This window comes from Eulemur rufifrons, chromosome 8 (assembly GCF_041146395.1).
Source record: "Eulemur rufifrons isolate Redbay chromosome 8, OSU_ERuf_1, whole genome shotgun sequence".
Classification (NCBI taxonomy): Eukaryota; Metazoa; Chordata; class Mammalia; order Primates; family Lemuridae; genus Eulemur; species Eulemur rufifrons.
Genome location: NC_090990.1, coordinates 17,730,899 through 17,745,274, shown reverse-complemented (window position 1 = coordinate 17,745,274; position 14,376 = coordinate 17,730,899). Strand labels below are relative to the sequence as shown.

Sequence of the window (14,376 nt, the reverse complement as noted above, 5' to 3'; positions counted from 1 at the left end):
GCCAACCTGAATCCAAGTACCTCCCCTGGTCACTGCCTGGCTTGGGGTCAACAGGCCTTAAGTGCCAGGAAAGGGTGGGCAGGTAAGTCGGCCAGAGCCACCTCCTGCCCACCCAAGCCCACCCTCTATCTGGGTACTAGGTCAGCCTGAGACTTCCCACTCTACGTCTTAACCCTCAGAGACATACCCTATCTTCAGGGGACCCTCCCTGACAGACAGGAGAGTGGGTATAACAACCCCACAAGAAAGCCAAAAAGCTGCGGCTAATCAGGCCCCTGAGTGTAACCTTCTGATAGGACAGGCAGGAAGCCTGGCTCAGAGAGGGGCTGCGGTGGGCCAAGGCCACACAGCAGCTCCCGCCCACCCCACCCTGAGATCTGAGCCTCCACCGCTTCTGTCTGCTTCTGACTGAGAACACTCCCTGGGGACAGAGGCAGCCACCCGGAAACCCCAGGGGACAGAGGTACCGACAAACCCATTCCTTGCCCAGAGTCACGGTGACAGACACTGCTGGAGGCAGGCCACCTTTCTGCTCACCTTTCTGGGACAGGGGACCGAGTCTCTCTCAACCCTGGGGAAATCTGCCGGGGTCTGCATGGCGGGGCCCAAGTCAGTGGCCAGAGGCCCCGCTGCTACTCTTACTTCTGCTTTTCTCAGCCTTCCTGGCCCAGAAGGCAGGGTCCTCGGCCCCCTCCTTCTCACTTCCCCCTCTGCAGGGAGGAGGGACAGAGGTGGGCCAGGCTCCCTTGCTGAGGAGGGGACAAGCAGACCCCAAGCCCATGACCCCAGGGAGGGCCGGGGTATACCCCTCCCTCCCTCCTCTGATCCAAAGGAGGGGAGACAGGAACAGAAACAGAAGTCACAAGGCAAGGAGGCCCAGTGACACAGGGGGCATCCCAGTGCCCGAAAACATCCGCAGAGGGAACACGGGGTAGAAGTCAGCAAGGCCACCGTCTGACTGCCCCAGCCTAGAAGGGCAGGCCCCAGGGCAGGCACCAGACCCAGCCCTGCCCCTGCTCAGCCACCTAATGACACCCACCAGTCCAGAGCCCTGGGTGGGCAAGGGGACAGAAGGCCGCCGTAGCAAGTGACTAGTCAGGGTGGCTCAAGCCCATAAGGAGCCCAAGGCAGGAAGATCAGTTGAGTCTGGGAGTTGGAGGTTGCAGTGAGCCATGACGATGCCCCTACACTCTAGCCCGGGTGACAGAGCAACGCTGTCTCCAAAAAGTGACAAAAAAGAAGGATGCCGGGAGGCCCGGGAGGAGGAGGGGCCAGCAGCTTAAGGGCAGGGGTTGGCCAGGCCCACCCCCACGTGGCCTCGCCCCCTCACTCACACCAGCACACCCCAGGAACCGACAGGCGCACTCAGGCTGATGATCGGAAACCCTTCCACAGGCATCCCCAGTGGAGAAACGCGCCCCCACGCGCACACGGACTTCCCCTTCCCTGTGCTCCCGGCCGCTGATAGCAGCCTCCGCAGGGCCTGGCTGCAGGGATTGTGAAAGACGCCTCCCTAGACTCGGCCCCTCAGTGCCCCCCAGCTTCCTCAGGCCGGGGGTGGGAGGCTGGGGCAGCCCTGAGAACCCCAAAGGTCTCTGAGGGGCCAGCACCAGCTCCCCCGACAAACCCCCGGTGCCTCGGAAGCAGAGGAAGAACCTCTGTGGCTATCAGGGTACCAGAAGGGGCAACAGGAAGGAAACAGTCTCAGAACTGCCTTCGCTGAAGGGTGTGTGGGGCCTGAGGCCTCTGGTGGCAGGACGGGGTGGGGGGGGGTGGGGGAGGACAGCCACCAGCCCACATCCCTTGGTCCCTGCCCCAGCCCCCGACAGGCACTTCCTCTTTATTCACTTCCTCTCACAGAACAGCTGGGAGAAGCCCAGAGCCCCCCAGCCAGATCCCTGGCCCCTAGAGTCCCCACCCTGGGCCTTGCTCTGCCAGCTGTAGCCGAGCCCACCTGCCAATCCCTGGCCATAACGGACACCAACAGCCCCTTCCCCAGCTGGCAGCATGTGCAGGGCCTCCCAGGTGCTGCCCCCTCTGGTGGGACATGTGTCCTCGGATGCATCTCCCCGCATGCCTCCGGGCAGGTGAGGAGGGGTCCACAGCTCCCAGGCATCCTTGGGTGGGGGCAGGCCTCAGGCTAGTGTGTCAGGACTAGCGCAGTGTGATGATGAGAATTGTGCCTCCTACTGAGCATTTTGTGCACTTCGCCATTTTTTCCTTCAACCTCTGCTGAAGTGGATCCTGCCAGCATCTGTTTGGCACTGAGTCTTAGCTCCAAGGGAGGTACTGCCATCCCCATTTCAGAGATGAGAAAACTAGACTCAGAGAGAAAGTGACTTGCCCAAGGTCACAAGCCTAGAAAGGGAGAGAGCCAAGCACAAAATCAAGGTCTGTTTGCTCCCAGAGCCTACACTCTTGAGCATTTCATCACCACCCTCCCTGCAAGGCCAGCCAGCCTGCCTTCCCTCTGGACATCACCTACTGCTCCTGGCCCCTGCTCTGTCCCAGGCCAGGAGCAGACACTAGGAGGCACAGGTGTTAAGGCGGACCCTGGCCTTGTCCTCAGGTAGCTCCAAAAAGAAATACATGATCACAAAACACAACTGTCCTGTGACATCTGCAATCAAGGTGTTGTGGAAGCCCAGAGGTGGTGACCATCTGCCAGGGGGTGAGGTCTGGAAAGACCTTCCGGAGAGGGGCAGTGCAGCTGGGTCCTGAGGATGAAAACAGGTGTCGGCCAGGCAGAGAGGAGGACAAAAGACACTCCAGATAGAGAAAGACCAGAGTGAGCAAGGCGCTTGAGGCCAGGAGTGCAGGTGGGAAGTCAAAAACTGGCTACTCACTAGCTGAACATTCCCTGGCAAATCTCTTTCCCCGTCTGAAGCTCAGTTTCCTCCTCTGTAAAAGGAAGGTGAAAACTACATGCTTCATCCTCAGAAGGTTGTTTCTAGAAGCAAAATGGGCCATGGAGACGGGGACATGGCAAACAGAACTTCCCCCTGGTTTAGTTAGACAGTCTCACTGCTCAGGGTCTCCCCTGGGCAGGCCACAGGGCCCAGGTGCCAGGAGGCCACCCTGTGGCCATACCAGGGGAGGTTCCTCCCAACACCTGAGGCCGCCCGAGGCTCGCCGAAGTCCACAGTCACATCCTGCCTAAGCTCTAGCCAGGGGAGCATGAGGGATCCAGGAGGGATCAGAGTTTCATAAACAGGAAGAGAGGAGGGGAGGGGGGACGCTCAGCTCTCAAAATAGACCTGCAGGCGCTTCAAAGGGGTCCAGCTCCGGAGACAGCTGGAGGGGAGAGGGCCTGGGGTGCCCAGTCCACTCCCAGGAAGGGAGGGAAAGTGAGTGGAGCCCCTGTGTGCCTGAGGATGCCAGAAGCACCCAGGTGCTAAAGGGATCCGGGGGGCTCTCACCGTGGACTTGCTATCCACACTATTGCTGCTAAAACTCAAATCCCACTTTCTGCCTGAAATGAATAAAATAAACAAGCATTGAACACCAACATTGTGCTATACACTTTAATTTATACCCATCACATTCTCTCTTCCAGTGGCCCTGAGAGGTGGGCTCTATTTTCCTTTTATAGGAAAAGAATCTGAGTCTCAGAGGGGCAAGTTACTTTTCCAAGGTTACAAGGCAAATGAGAAAGAGGAGCAGGATTACAAACTCAGAACACATGACTCCGGAGTCCCCTTCCCTGTCCCTTCTCCACTTGGAAGGCACAACTCTTTCTCTGGCTGTAAAATTCCTGCCTTTTGAGGCCCAGCCAAATGCCAGCTCCGCGGGGAAGTGTCCCAGTGCCCCAGAGCCCACTCCAACTCTTCCTCCTCTGCCACACAGAGCAGTGACTGTGTGTCTGATCCATACTCAGCCCCAAATTCAGATGCCACCATCTGGGTTCCCCAGGATGTGCTTATTTCATCCTGTCACTGAGAGAAATGTGGGCACCTGGAATGTAGTATATGCCTCTGCCAGCACAGGACCTAGCTCAGAATGGAGGTTCTATGTGCCCACAGCCATGTCCCTTCCCCATCACAGTACCCACCACCTGTCTCTCCAGTCTCCACCCTCCACTCAAAGACTGGGAGCTCCTGGAGGGTGGGCGGGAGTTGACTTCATTTTAAGGCCCCCCAGTGCCACACAACAGGGTGCCCTGAATGTCGGATGAAGGCTGAACTGGCCCATTGCCCGCTCATCCCACTGCACTGTGATGAGGTCCTGACCACAGGTTGAGCGCCCCCTGGTGCATAAAGCCCAGTAGTGGGCATTAGGGACACTAGTGGCTGGGGCAAGAGAAAGATGAGCCAGTGCCCAAGACTGGCAGCACTTGGGATCACAGAAACCCAACGCTCCTCTTCTTCAGCACTTGGGGTTCCCTGGTAAGGAATGTGGGCTCTGTGGTCAAACAAGACTTGACTTCATCACCCACCAGCTATGCAACATTGAACCTCAATTTTCCTCATCTGTAAAATGGGGATAGTAACAATTTGCCTCTGAAGATGTAGTAAGAACCAAAGGCAAAGCTCCTGGTATAGTGCCAGGTATGGCTTAAGCTCTTTCTCTTCCTTAATGTGTATCCAAGACTTCTTGTCCCACCCATCTCCAGCCTTGTCTCCAGTTCCACCCCAGGGTCTTCTGCTCTAGGGCAGGAGTCATAGGCTTGGGAACAAATGGAGGTTACCTGCCTGTAAAACTCCTGCCCTCTCAATCAGCCCCTCTAGCTCTTAAGGTGAGAAGCTGTGCTCACCACCAGCTCCCTAAAAGCTGCAAGCTCCTCTGCAGCTCTCAGAACCTCGGCCCCGAGGTCTGAACATCTGGTTCTTCACTGGGGACCTACAGTCCCTTCGTTTTGTTACTAGGCAGCCAGAGTATTCTCCACACACGGACTGCGATAAGCCAAGGGCCCAGTTCACTCTACTGCCCAGCCTCTGGGCGCTCCAGGTTGCACAGAAGGAGCGGGGAGCCTATTTCTCTCACCCTGCCCCACCCACCCAGCTCAGATACCTTATCTTAGGAAGCTGAGTCAAGGTAAACATCAGGACCAACCCTGAATCCAACTCAAAGGTCAAGTTTATGGCAGGTGTGGAGCTTGGGCAGACCCAGGCCTGGAAGGTGGGGCCACTGGCAGGAAGTGGAGCTGACCACACACCAGGGCCACCGGTGCTGGAGCTGCTGTGGGCCAGGCAGGTACTACCGCATCGTCCTTTACGTCCCTCCTGTGACATAGGCACTACTTCCCCCAACTTACAGATGGGGAAACTGAGACTCAGAAGGGAGATGAGCTTCCGGTCAAATGGTGGAGGCGGAGCCAGGACTTGAACCCAGGTTTGCTCTAACACCAGAGTCCAAGCTCTGCCCCTGACTAGGTGGCTTCCACAGCCCGTCCACAGCCAGCATCTCTTGTGACCTGTGAAGGGGGTGTGGTCTTTCAAACTATAGAGATGACAGAGGACAAGAACCCACCCAAAGTCACACAACTGTCACCCAGTCCCTGGCACTTTTGGCAACACACAAAACCAGTGACAGGGGTTGAGGGGCCACAGGAAGGAGCCCAGGAGAAGCAGAGAGAGCAGAGGTGAGAGAACAAGCCTCCAGCTGGGAGGCAGGAGTTCTGAGAAATGGCATGAGTGCCACACGCCAGGCACTGGGCCCAGTTAGACTTGGGACAGCACCACCTTCCCAGCTCACAGGCCAAGACACTTCCAGGCGCTCAGCAGGCCTGGCTGTACCAAGTGGAGGAGCAGCAGGGCCGGCCTGAGCCTCTCCCATTGCTCCTTACAGCCAGATCAAACTTCATGAGTAAACAAACCACAAAAGTGTCCTGGTCTGGGTGACAGGTAACGGGAGTTCTAGCCTGGATTCTGCTACTGACCCCTTCTGGGCTGCAGACCCTTCACCTATAAAACAGGAAGGTTGGAGCCAAGTGATTTCTTTTTTTTCTTTTTTTTTTTGAGACAGGGTCTCACTCCGTCACCCAGGCTGGAGTGCAGTGATATGATCATAATTCACTGTAACCTTGAACTCCTGGACTCAAATGATCCTCCTGCCTCAGCCTTCTGAGTAGGCCCACATATCACCATGCCTGACTAATTTTTGTTTTAGAGACAGGGTCTCGCTATATTGCCCAGGCTGGTCTCTAACTCCTGGCCTCAAGGGATCCTCCTGCCTCAGCCTCCCAAAGTGCTGGGATTACAGGCGTGAGCCACCATGCCCAGCCAGAGCAAGTGATTTCTACACCATGGGTTGCCATGAGGACTTGGTGGGACCAGAGAGGGACGGCTGAGCTGAGCAAAGGGGCGCAAAGCTGGGACCCACCCTCCTCCGAGGCCATCCAAATAGCACCCCCCACGGTCCCCAGCCTAGGGCACTGGCTCTGGTCCTCACCTTGGATGGCTGAAGTCCAGCTTCTTCCCCTGAGGTCTGTCCATTCTGGAAAAGAGAAGGGAGATTGAGGAGTGTTGTCAGAATTTACCAGCATGGAAGAAAGACAGGCTCCATGGGACATCCCCACCCTTGGCTGTTCCCAATAGCCAGGGAGGCCATCAGAAGCAGAAGTTCTGGATGGGTCCCCTCCACTTCCACGTTCATGGTGGGGGTGCAGGTACCAAGTACTCTCAACTCAGGCAGAACATTCCCAGGGGCCAACATTTCCTCCCTCGTGCTCTCTGCCTGGCAAACACCTCATCTTTGAAGACTCAGCTCAAATATCATCTTCTCCCAGGGAGAAGAGGGTCATGTGTGGTTCCCAGGTCCACCAGAGATGAATTGTGTGACCTTGTACAAACTAATCAACTGCGGGACCTCAGTTTCCGACCCGTAACATGGGGTAGTTACCCTGACCTCTCAGAGTTGCTGCAAGGGTAGAGGGGGACGAAATCCCGCCGAGAGAGAGTGGCTGCCGTGCTCTGCCCCACTCTGAGACCCTTCCCCTGCCCTTGCTGGGCAGAATGACCGCTGCCTCTGCTATGCCCCTGCATTCCTTCATTGTACCACTTGTCACACTGCAGGGACTATTTACACACAGGCCTGCCCTTCCTAATAGACAGGAGTCCCAGAGGGCTTGGTGCTAACAGCTGCTCTCTTCCGAGCCCCTGCCACATGCCAGGCACTGGGCTCAGTGCCGCACACCTGTGGCACCATGTAATCCTCACGACAGCTCTGGGAGCCCTGGCCCCATTTGGCAGAGGAGGAAACTGAGGCTCAGAGGGACCTAGTGATGGCACCTAAGGTCACACAACTGGTATGTGGGGATTCAAAATCTGGTCCCAAATCCAGGAGGTGGTCAAAAACTCAGCCGAAGACCAGCCACGCCCCAGCCAGAGGAACTCTCTGCATGGACAGGCAGATACTGGAGCCACCTCTGGGCAGGCCTGCCTTTTCCAGTCCCCAGACCTCACCCTCACATGGGCATTAAATGCGCTGGGGTGTACCAAACCCAGCCCATCTGTTTCTTGTGTGATGTGAGGTGAGTAACCTACCCTATCTGAGCCTTGGGAAGCTGCAAGGAGCTGTCTTCACCCCTCCTAGCACAGCAAGAGTGTGGCGAGGCAGACAGAAGGTTCCAAATGGCTAAGAAGAGCCAGCCTAGGGCAGGTCAGGACTTTGGAGCCAGGAGCTGGGTCCACAGGGCAGCTGTGGCCTTGGTTGGCAGCAGCAGGCACAGCTGTGTTCTACCCATTACATAATCTCCCTGCCCCTGGGGCAGCCTTCCCCTGCCCCTCCCAGGACATCCTGCCCCCTGATCCCCTTTAATGCCCCTAATCCCCTCCAGGGGCCAAGTGTTCTGCAGGCCCCTCCACACACATACACACACTACCATCTCCCAGCAGGCTGGGGAGGAGGGACGGTTAATCAGGGACCTGGGTGGGGGGGATGCACTTGTAGGTTGAGTTCCACTTCACCCAGCAGTCTAGACTCTTGACATAATTCCCACAGATGAACATAGCCTACCCACCAGCCCCCTCCCCACTCAGCCTTCCCCACTCCAAACTCTCATGCTTCTTAAAATCCACTCACCCACTCACTTACTCACTATTTATTGAGAACCTTCTTTGTACCAGGCACCAAATCCTTCCATGGCTCCCCACTACCTGTAGCATAGAGTCCCAGCTCCTTAGCATAGAATTCAGTGCCATCATCTCCAGCTGCCCAGCACAGTGATTAAGAATGGGTTTTGGCCGGGCGCGGTGGCTCACGCCTGTAATCCTAGCACTCTGGGAGGCCGAGGCGGGTGGATCGCTCGAGGTCAGGAGTTCGAGACCAGCCTGAGCAAGAGTGAGACCCCGTCTCTACTAAAAATAGAAAGACATTATATGGACAACTAAAATATATATATACAAAAAAATTAGCCGGGCATGGTGGCGCATGCCTGTAGTCCCAGCTACTCGGGAGGCTGAGGCAGTAGGATCGCTTAAGCCCAGGAGTTTGAGGTTGCTGTGAGCTAGGCTAACGCCACGGCACTCACTCTAGCCCGGGCAACAGAGTGAGACTCTGTCTCAAAAAAAAAAAAAAAAAAAAAAGAATGGGTTTTGCCAGGCATGGTGGCTCTCGCCTGTCTGTAATCCTAGCACTCTGGGAGGCCGAGGCAGGAGGATCACTTCAGGTCTGGAGTTCAAGACCAGCCTGAGCAAGAGTGAGACCCCGTCTCAAAAAAAAAAAAAAAAAAACCCGAAAGGGGGTTCTGTAGCCAGGTGTGGTGGCATGTACCTACAGTCCTAGCTGCTTGGGAGACTGAGCCAGGAGGATTGCTGGAGCCCAGAAGTTCAATGGTACAGTGAGCTATGATAGAGAGAGAGCCACTGCACTCCAGCCTGGGTGACAGAGCCAGAACCTGTCTCTCAAAAAAAAAAAAAAAAAGAATGTGGGGAACGTGGGTTCTAGAACTTGATCTTGTGAGTTTAAATTCTGGCTTCTACCACTTGTGTGACCCTGAGAAGGTTAGTTCATTTCTCAGGGCTTTAGTTTCCTGGTTTCCTCATCTGTGAAATGGGGATAAAAGTAAGGTACCTCATTGGGTGGTTGCAAGAAACAAATGACATAAGGCCTCTAAATACACGCATCTGGCATGTAAACTAGTCTATAAACAATAGCCATCTTTATTACTAGGCCCTATTTTTCAACTAAAATGAACAACCTGAGACCCTGAACAGAACAGCTTGTTTCATATCCCCAAGCATTTGCATGGTGGCTTCCTTTTCCAAGAAAATCCTTCCTGCCTTGTCACTTTGGCAAACTCCTGGTCTTCCTTTAGGACTGAATTCAATATCTCCTTCTGTGTCCACACAGCTTCAAGTTCTTTCCTCCCTCCTAAGTCCCCCCATAGCACTGAGCATACCATAGGTTAAATCAGGAAGGAGCCACGGCTCGTCTATCATCATCTCCGTGGCACCCGGCCAGGTCTAGCTGTAGTTTGTCAAATGAAAATTCAATCCAGCAGTGAGCAAGAAGCCAGAGCAAGTCCTATTGCTCCCATCTTTTCAGATGACACTCAGAGAGCACTCTCTGGCCTGGGTGCCATCCTTACAGAACCCCATACCTGTAAGAGCTGATGCACAGGTCCCTAGAGGGAAACGGGGCAGCCCTGGAGAAAGGACTGGCGGGCACGGCACAAGGAGGACCACAGGTGAGCTTCCCCCTGGGAGCCTGGGTCCTGGGAAGGCAGGGGTCGTCTGCCCCTCTGGCCTGACCGCTGCATGGGAAGGTGGAAGGAACACAGCTGTGCAGCCACGAAGACGCCGGCCACTAATCCCAGCTCCGCCAGCCACTCACTGTGACCTTGGGTCTGTCACAAGACTTTCTGAAGCCTTGGTTTCTTTGTCTGTACCATGAGGGCAGGTTTGTCTTGTTGACGACAGCTGCACCTTATCGCTTCGAATAGTATTTGTCACAGAAATGTTGAATAAATAAATGAATGATTGAATGGGGACAGTGATGCTCACCTTGCAGAAGACTGAATGAAGGACCTTGTCTAAAGAGCCCTTTGGCCTCTTAGAGCAGCGGTCCCCGACCTATGGTGAATTGTATTATTTCATTATATATTACAATGCAATAATAATAGAAATAAAGCACATAATAATGTAATGCGCTTGGATCATCCTGAAACCATCAACCCCTTCCCCAATCTGTGGAAAAATTGTCTTCCATGAAAACAGTCCCTAGGCCAGGCACAGTGGCTCATACCCGTAATCCTAGCACTCTGGGAGGCTGAAGCAGGAGGATTGCTTGAGGTCAGGAGTTCAACACCAGCCTGAGCAAGATCAAGACCCCATCTCTACTCAAAATAGTAAAAATTAGCCAGGTGTGGTGGCGCATGCCTGTAGTCCCAGCTACTTCGGAGGCTGAGGCAGGAGGATTGCCTGAGCCCGGGAGTTTGAGGTTGCTGCGAGCTAGGCTGATGCCACGGCACTCTAGCCTGGGCAACAGAGTGAGACTCTGTCTCAAAAAAAAGAAAAAGAAAAAAGAAAACAGTTCTTAGTGCCAAAAAGGTTGGGGGACCACTATCTTAGAGGATGGAGATCCTCTCCCCTCTCTCTTCCTCAAAGCACTGCTCGTGAGGACAGCTGCCCAGGGCCCCCTTCCCAGGGCTCAGAGATAGGTTCCAACAGGCATCTTTCCTTCCTACCCAAGCAGCTCTGCTGGGGGGAGAGAGGCCCAGGGCAATGTGAAACTGGGCAGCAGATGGAGAGGGACAGCACGTGCCCTGCAGGCAGGAAGCAGCCTCAGGAGCTGGGTTCTCAGCCCAGCATTGGCAGCCCTGTGCACTGCTGGAGGCTGGGGGCCAGGTGCCAGGGCTAGCTGGCACTGCCAGCCCTCGGCAAAGACTGGACAAGGGCCCTGCGGGATGAGGAGAGTCTGCCAACATCCGGAGCCTCTCTTGGAGTACCTTCCACCTGGGCCAGCGTGATGCCAGCCATTCCCCACCCTTGAGCCTCTCCTACTTGGTAGAAGACAGCGAGAGATCTGGGTTCCAATCCTGGCTCTGACATTAAAGCATATGCCAGTTTTCCTCTCTGAGTTCAGTTGTCCCCTCTGAAAATGGGGGTAATAATCTCTACCTGAAGAATTTGTATGAGAATTAAAGAAGGGTGACATAGGTGAATCGGAGTGGGTGGCACATAGTAACGCTCTGTATGTGGCAGGACTGGGCCTGGCGACAAGACTACTGCTTTCAGCAGGGCCAGGGAGGGCCTAGGAAGAATTCTCACCCAAACTTCCAAAACCTGGGCCGCACCCTGGGCAGGCCCTGCCTCTCAGAGGCCCATTTTCGGCAGCATTATGGGAGGGCAGAGCAGTCCAGACCCCAGGTCTTTGCCAAATGTCTCAGTCAGTCCCTTGCCTGTCTCCTTCCTGGCGAGGAGCTACCTGCAGTGGCAGTGCCTGTACCTGCGGCTCAGGCCACTGTATTACTTACATGTCACCTGGGCTAAGAACAGCGAGGCCCTGTTCTCCAGTAAGAACAGCCCAACCCGCACCCTGGCTGCCCCATGGCTCCTGTTACCCAAACAATAACACCCAGTCACCGGGCACCTTCAGGAATGGGGGTGGGAGGGCGACAGGCAGCAGTACCCAGGGCTCTCCACCCTCGCAGGCCCCGGAGGCAGAAGCTAGAACTTAGCCCTTCCCACTGGAGAAACAGAGGCTCAGACAGGCTGAGGACTGGCTGAGGTCACACAGCATTTTTAGGGTGAAGCTCCTGAGGAAATCACGGCCTCCTCCCCCACCAAGCCTAGAAAATACACCGGTCTTTCCCTGCCACAAAGTTCAGTGACTCAAAACTGAGATGAGATTCCCAGTTAAACCTGGCCTTCTGGTGAAGCTGGCCCTGGCCTCAGGGTTCCCTAAACGGAAGCAGGAAGTGGTGCCCTGGCCCAGGAATTGGGACTCAAGCTCCTGGGTATCTCACCTCCCTACTAGTATAACCCAAGGCAAGTCTGCGGGTTAGGTCTCTCCCCAGCCTCTCCCAACTCTACCTTCCCCTTGGGAGGCCTAGGTCCCATGGGCATGCCCGGGCAAAGGAATCCATCTCTAAGCGCACCCCCCAGGCCCTTGTGTCCCAGTCCTAGTTGAGAGGGGGTGCATAGGGGCTGCAGAGGGCAGTGTTCCTCACCTCAGAGGGTGAGTCAGCGAGAGAACCTCTGAGCAGCCTAGCAGTGCCTGTAAAAACCCCATGGCAGGAATCCCAGAGCAATTTACTCCAAATTGCGCCTTCAGGTTGGTTACCTAATCCTGCCGCGCCCACCCTCCAATAGCCAGTGTATCGGCCATCCCTTTAAAGGAGCAGCACACCCTGGGCACTGGGGACCTGTGTCCTCACCCTGATCTCAATCTGTGGTCCTAAGAGGCAGGACACATGGTGGCTGCCCTAGCTAAGAGAGGACAGAGGAGGGGACCTAGGCAGGGGCTACAGGCCCAGGCCAGGAGAAAATCACCTTGGCTCCTGGGCTCAAATGAGGTCTTCCATGCCCTCCTTGTACACCCCCAACATCCCCCTTGGAAGGAGAGAGAATCACCTGCCTTCCTCCCAGCAAGAGGCTAAGGGGGAAGTTTTTGACCTGCAGGTTCAGGGGCTTGACTTTGACCCTGGAGGTCAAAGGGCACAGGAAGAGCTGGCCTTCTGCATGCTTAGGGTCTGGCACCATAGAGCCCTCAAAGGAGGACAGGAGCTGCTTCTGGGAGAGAGGGAGCTGGTTGTTTAGAGAGTTTAGGCTGGCAGAGGCCAAACTCCCCAAGGCCCGGCCTTTCCTATGGGAGAGGACACAAGAAGGTAGGGAAGCAGGCACCAAAATCCCCTCACCAATAATCTTCACAAGGTCTAAGGGCTCTTTCTCCCTCTCCACAGCCTAGGGTAGGGGACACAGTTGTCCTCTGGCCCTAGCCTCAGAGCCTCAGGGCAAAGAAAACCAGGCGTTCCAGCCCCAGAGGGGCGGTGCCATCCCACATTCCACAACCGCCAGGGGTCAAGGGGGGCAATCCTTTCAGGGTCAGCAGCGGTTAACTGAGAAACGGGGAGCTCTTGCGGGAGGCACTGGGGGAAGTCGGCGGGGTAGGGGGGAGTCCCATGACCCTTGTCTCTGGTAGAATTTCATACATCTGGCGCCCAAGCCCGGCCCGTCTGCACTAGTGGAAGAAGCTCCGACAGCTCCCGACAGATGCCAGGACCCGTCCTGGATGTGTGGGGTGAAGCGAGCCAGATCCCCACAGGATCCCCTCTCCTGGAGGCCGGGAGGCACTCGGTGCCTGGCTGACTGTCCCTCGCACACGCACACCGGGGCACAGGGGGGTGGAGCCGGACAGTGGGCAAGAGATCGGAGGGCACTCGCGCCCTCGCGGGCGCCCGCCGAGCTGCAGCAGTGCCGCGGGCCGCCCCGCCCCTGTGGGGATCCGGGCTCGCCGGCCGCCGGCGCCTGTCCCCCGCCCAGCTCACTCACCTCCGGGTCCAGCGGCACCAGCTCCATGAGCGGCCAGGGCTCCTTGAGCTGGGCGAGCGGCATCGCGCCGCAGCCGGACCGCCCGCGCTCCTCCGGCTGCCCCGGCTGCGCCGCCTCCGGGGTCCCGGGTCCCCCGGCTCTGCGCCCCTGCGCCCCGCGGCCCCCAAGCCCCAGCGCTCGGGCTGGGCCGTTCGCCGCCGCCGCGGCACTAGCACTTCGGCTCCCTCCGTCACCCGGCGCCGCCGCGCCCATTGGCTACCTGCGCGGGGGCGGGGCCGTAGAAGCCCCGCCCCAGCCCCCGCGGCGCGGCATTCCCTGCGCGGACCCCCGCCCCCGCCGCTCCGGGAGCGCCGGCCCCGCCTCCACCGCAAGCCCCCGGCCCGCGCTCGGCCCCGCCCAGAAGAGGCCCTGCTGGCTCCTCCCTCCCCAGCCGCGTCCCCCTGCGCACGCCACGCCGGGGCACCGCTCTGCTCGTTTGGAATGCCAACCTGGGTGTTCCTTCTCCTTCCAACCGGGGGCAAGCCCTCTGTCCCCTCTGCCCTACTCACAGAGTCACACAGGGTGTCCTGGACCTGATCCAGGCGGAGGCTTGAAAGGAGTCTGTGCCCTGCTCCCCTCAGGCCCTCACCTTACCAGGCCCTAGAGATCTCCCTATTTCGATCCCAGTGCTGGCATGGAAGCCAACACTGGGATCCCAAGGTGATCTCCGTGCCCCAGCCCCAGGTAGGCTCCAACTCTTCTGTCACCACCATGAGGACCCATAGCGCCCCAGAGAGATTTTTTAATACGCATCTTTTGCAGTCTGTGCTGAGCCCTATCGCTTGAGGGGGCTCCTTTCAAGCAGGCTCTCCCTGGAGTCAGCCCGGCTCTGCGTTGGTGTGGGCTTGAGCCCCTCTGAGGAGGGCAGGGACCAGCCTCCCAGGATGGACCGAGACTTGGTAGG

At 56.9% G+C, this 14,376-nt stretch overlaps 1 protein-coding gene across 2 annotated transcripts in view; it reads right to left on the bottom strand.

Annotated features, from left to right (window-relative positions):
- The window catches only part of RPS6KA1 (ribosomal protein S6 kinase A1), a 39,539-nt gene extending 25,888 nt beyond the window's left edge, over positions 1–13,651 (bottom strand). The window contains exons 1-2 of one of the 2 annotated variants that reach the window (XM_069479614.1): positions 13,434–13,651; positions 6,391–6,435 (exon numbers count right to left, since the gene is read on the bottom strand). In XM_069479614.1, the coding sequence (XP_069335715.1) occupies positions 6,391–6,435; positions 13,434–13,496 (108 nt within the window). In that variant the 5' untranslated portion in view covers positions 13,497–13,651. Of the gene's footprint in view, positions 1–537; positions 647–6,390; positions 6,436–13,433 lie in introns of those variants that run through there. The other variant, XM_069479615.1, reaches the window with a different exon arrangement.
- Between the last annotated feature and the right edge of the window lie 725 nt (positions 13,652–14,376).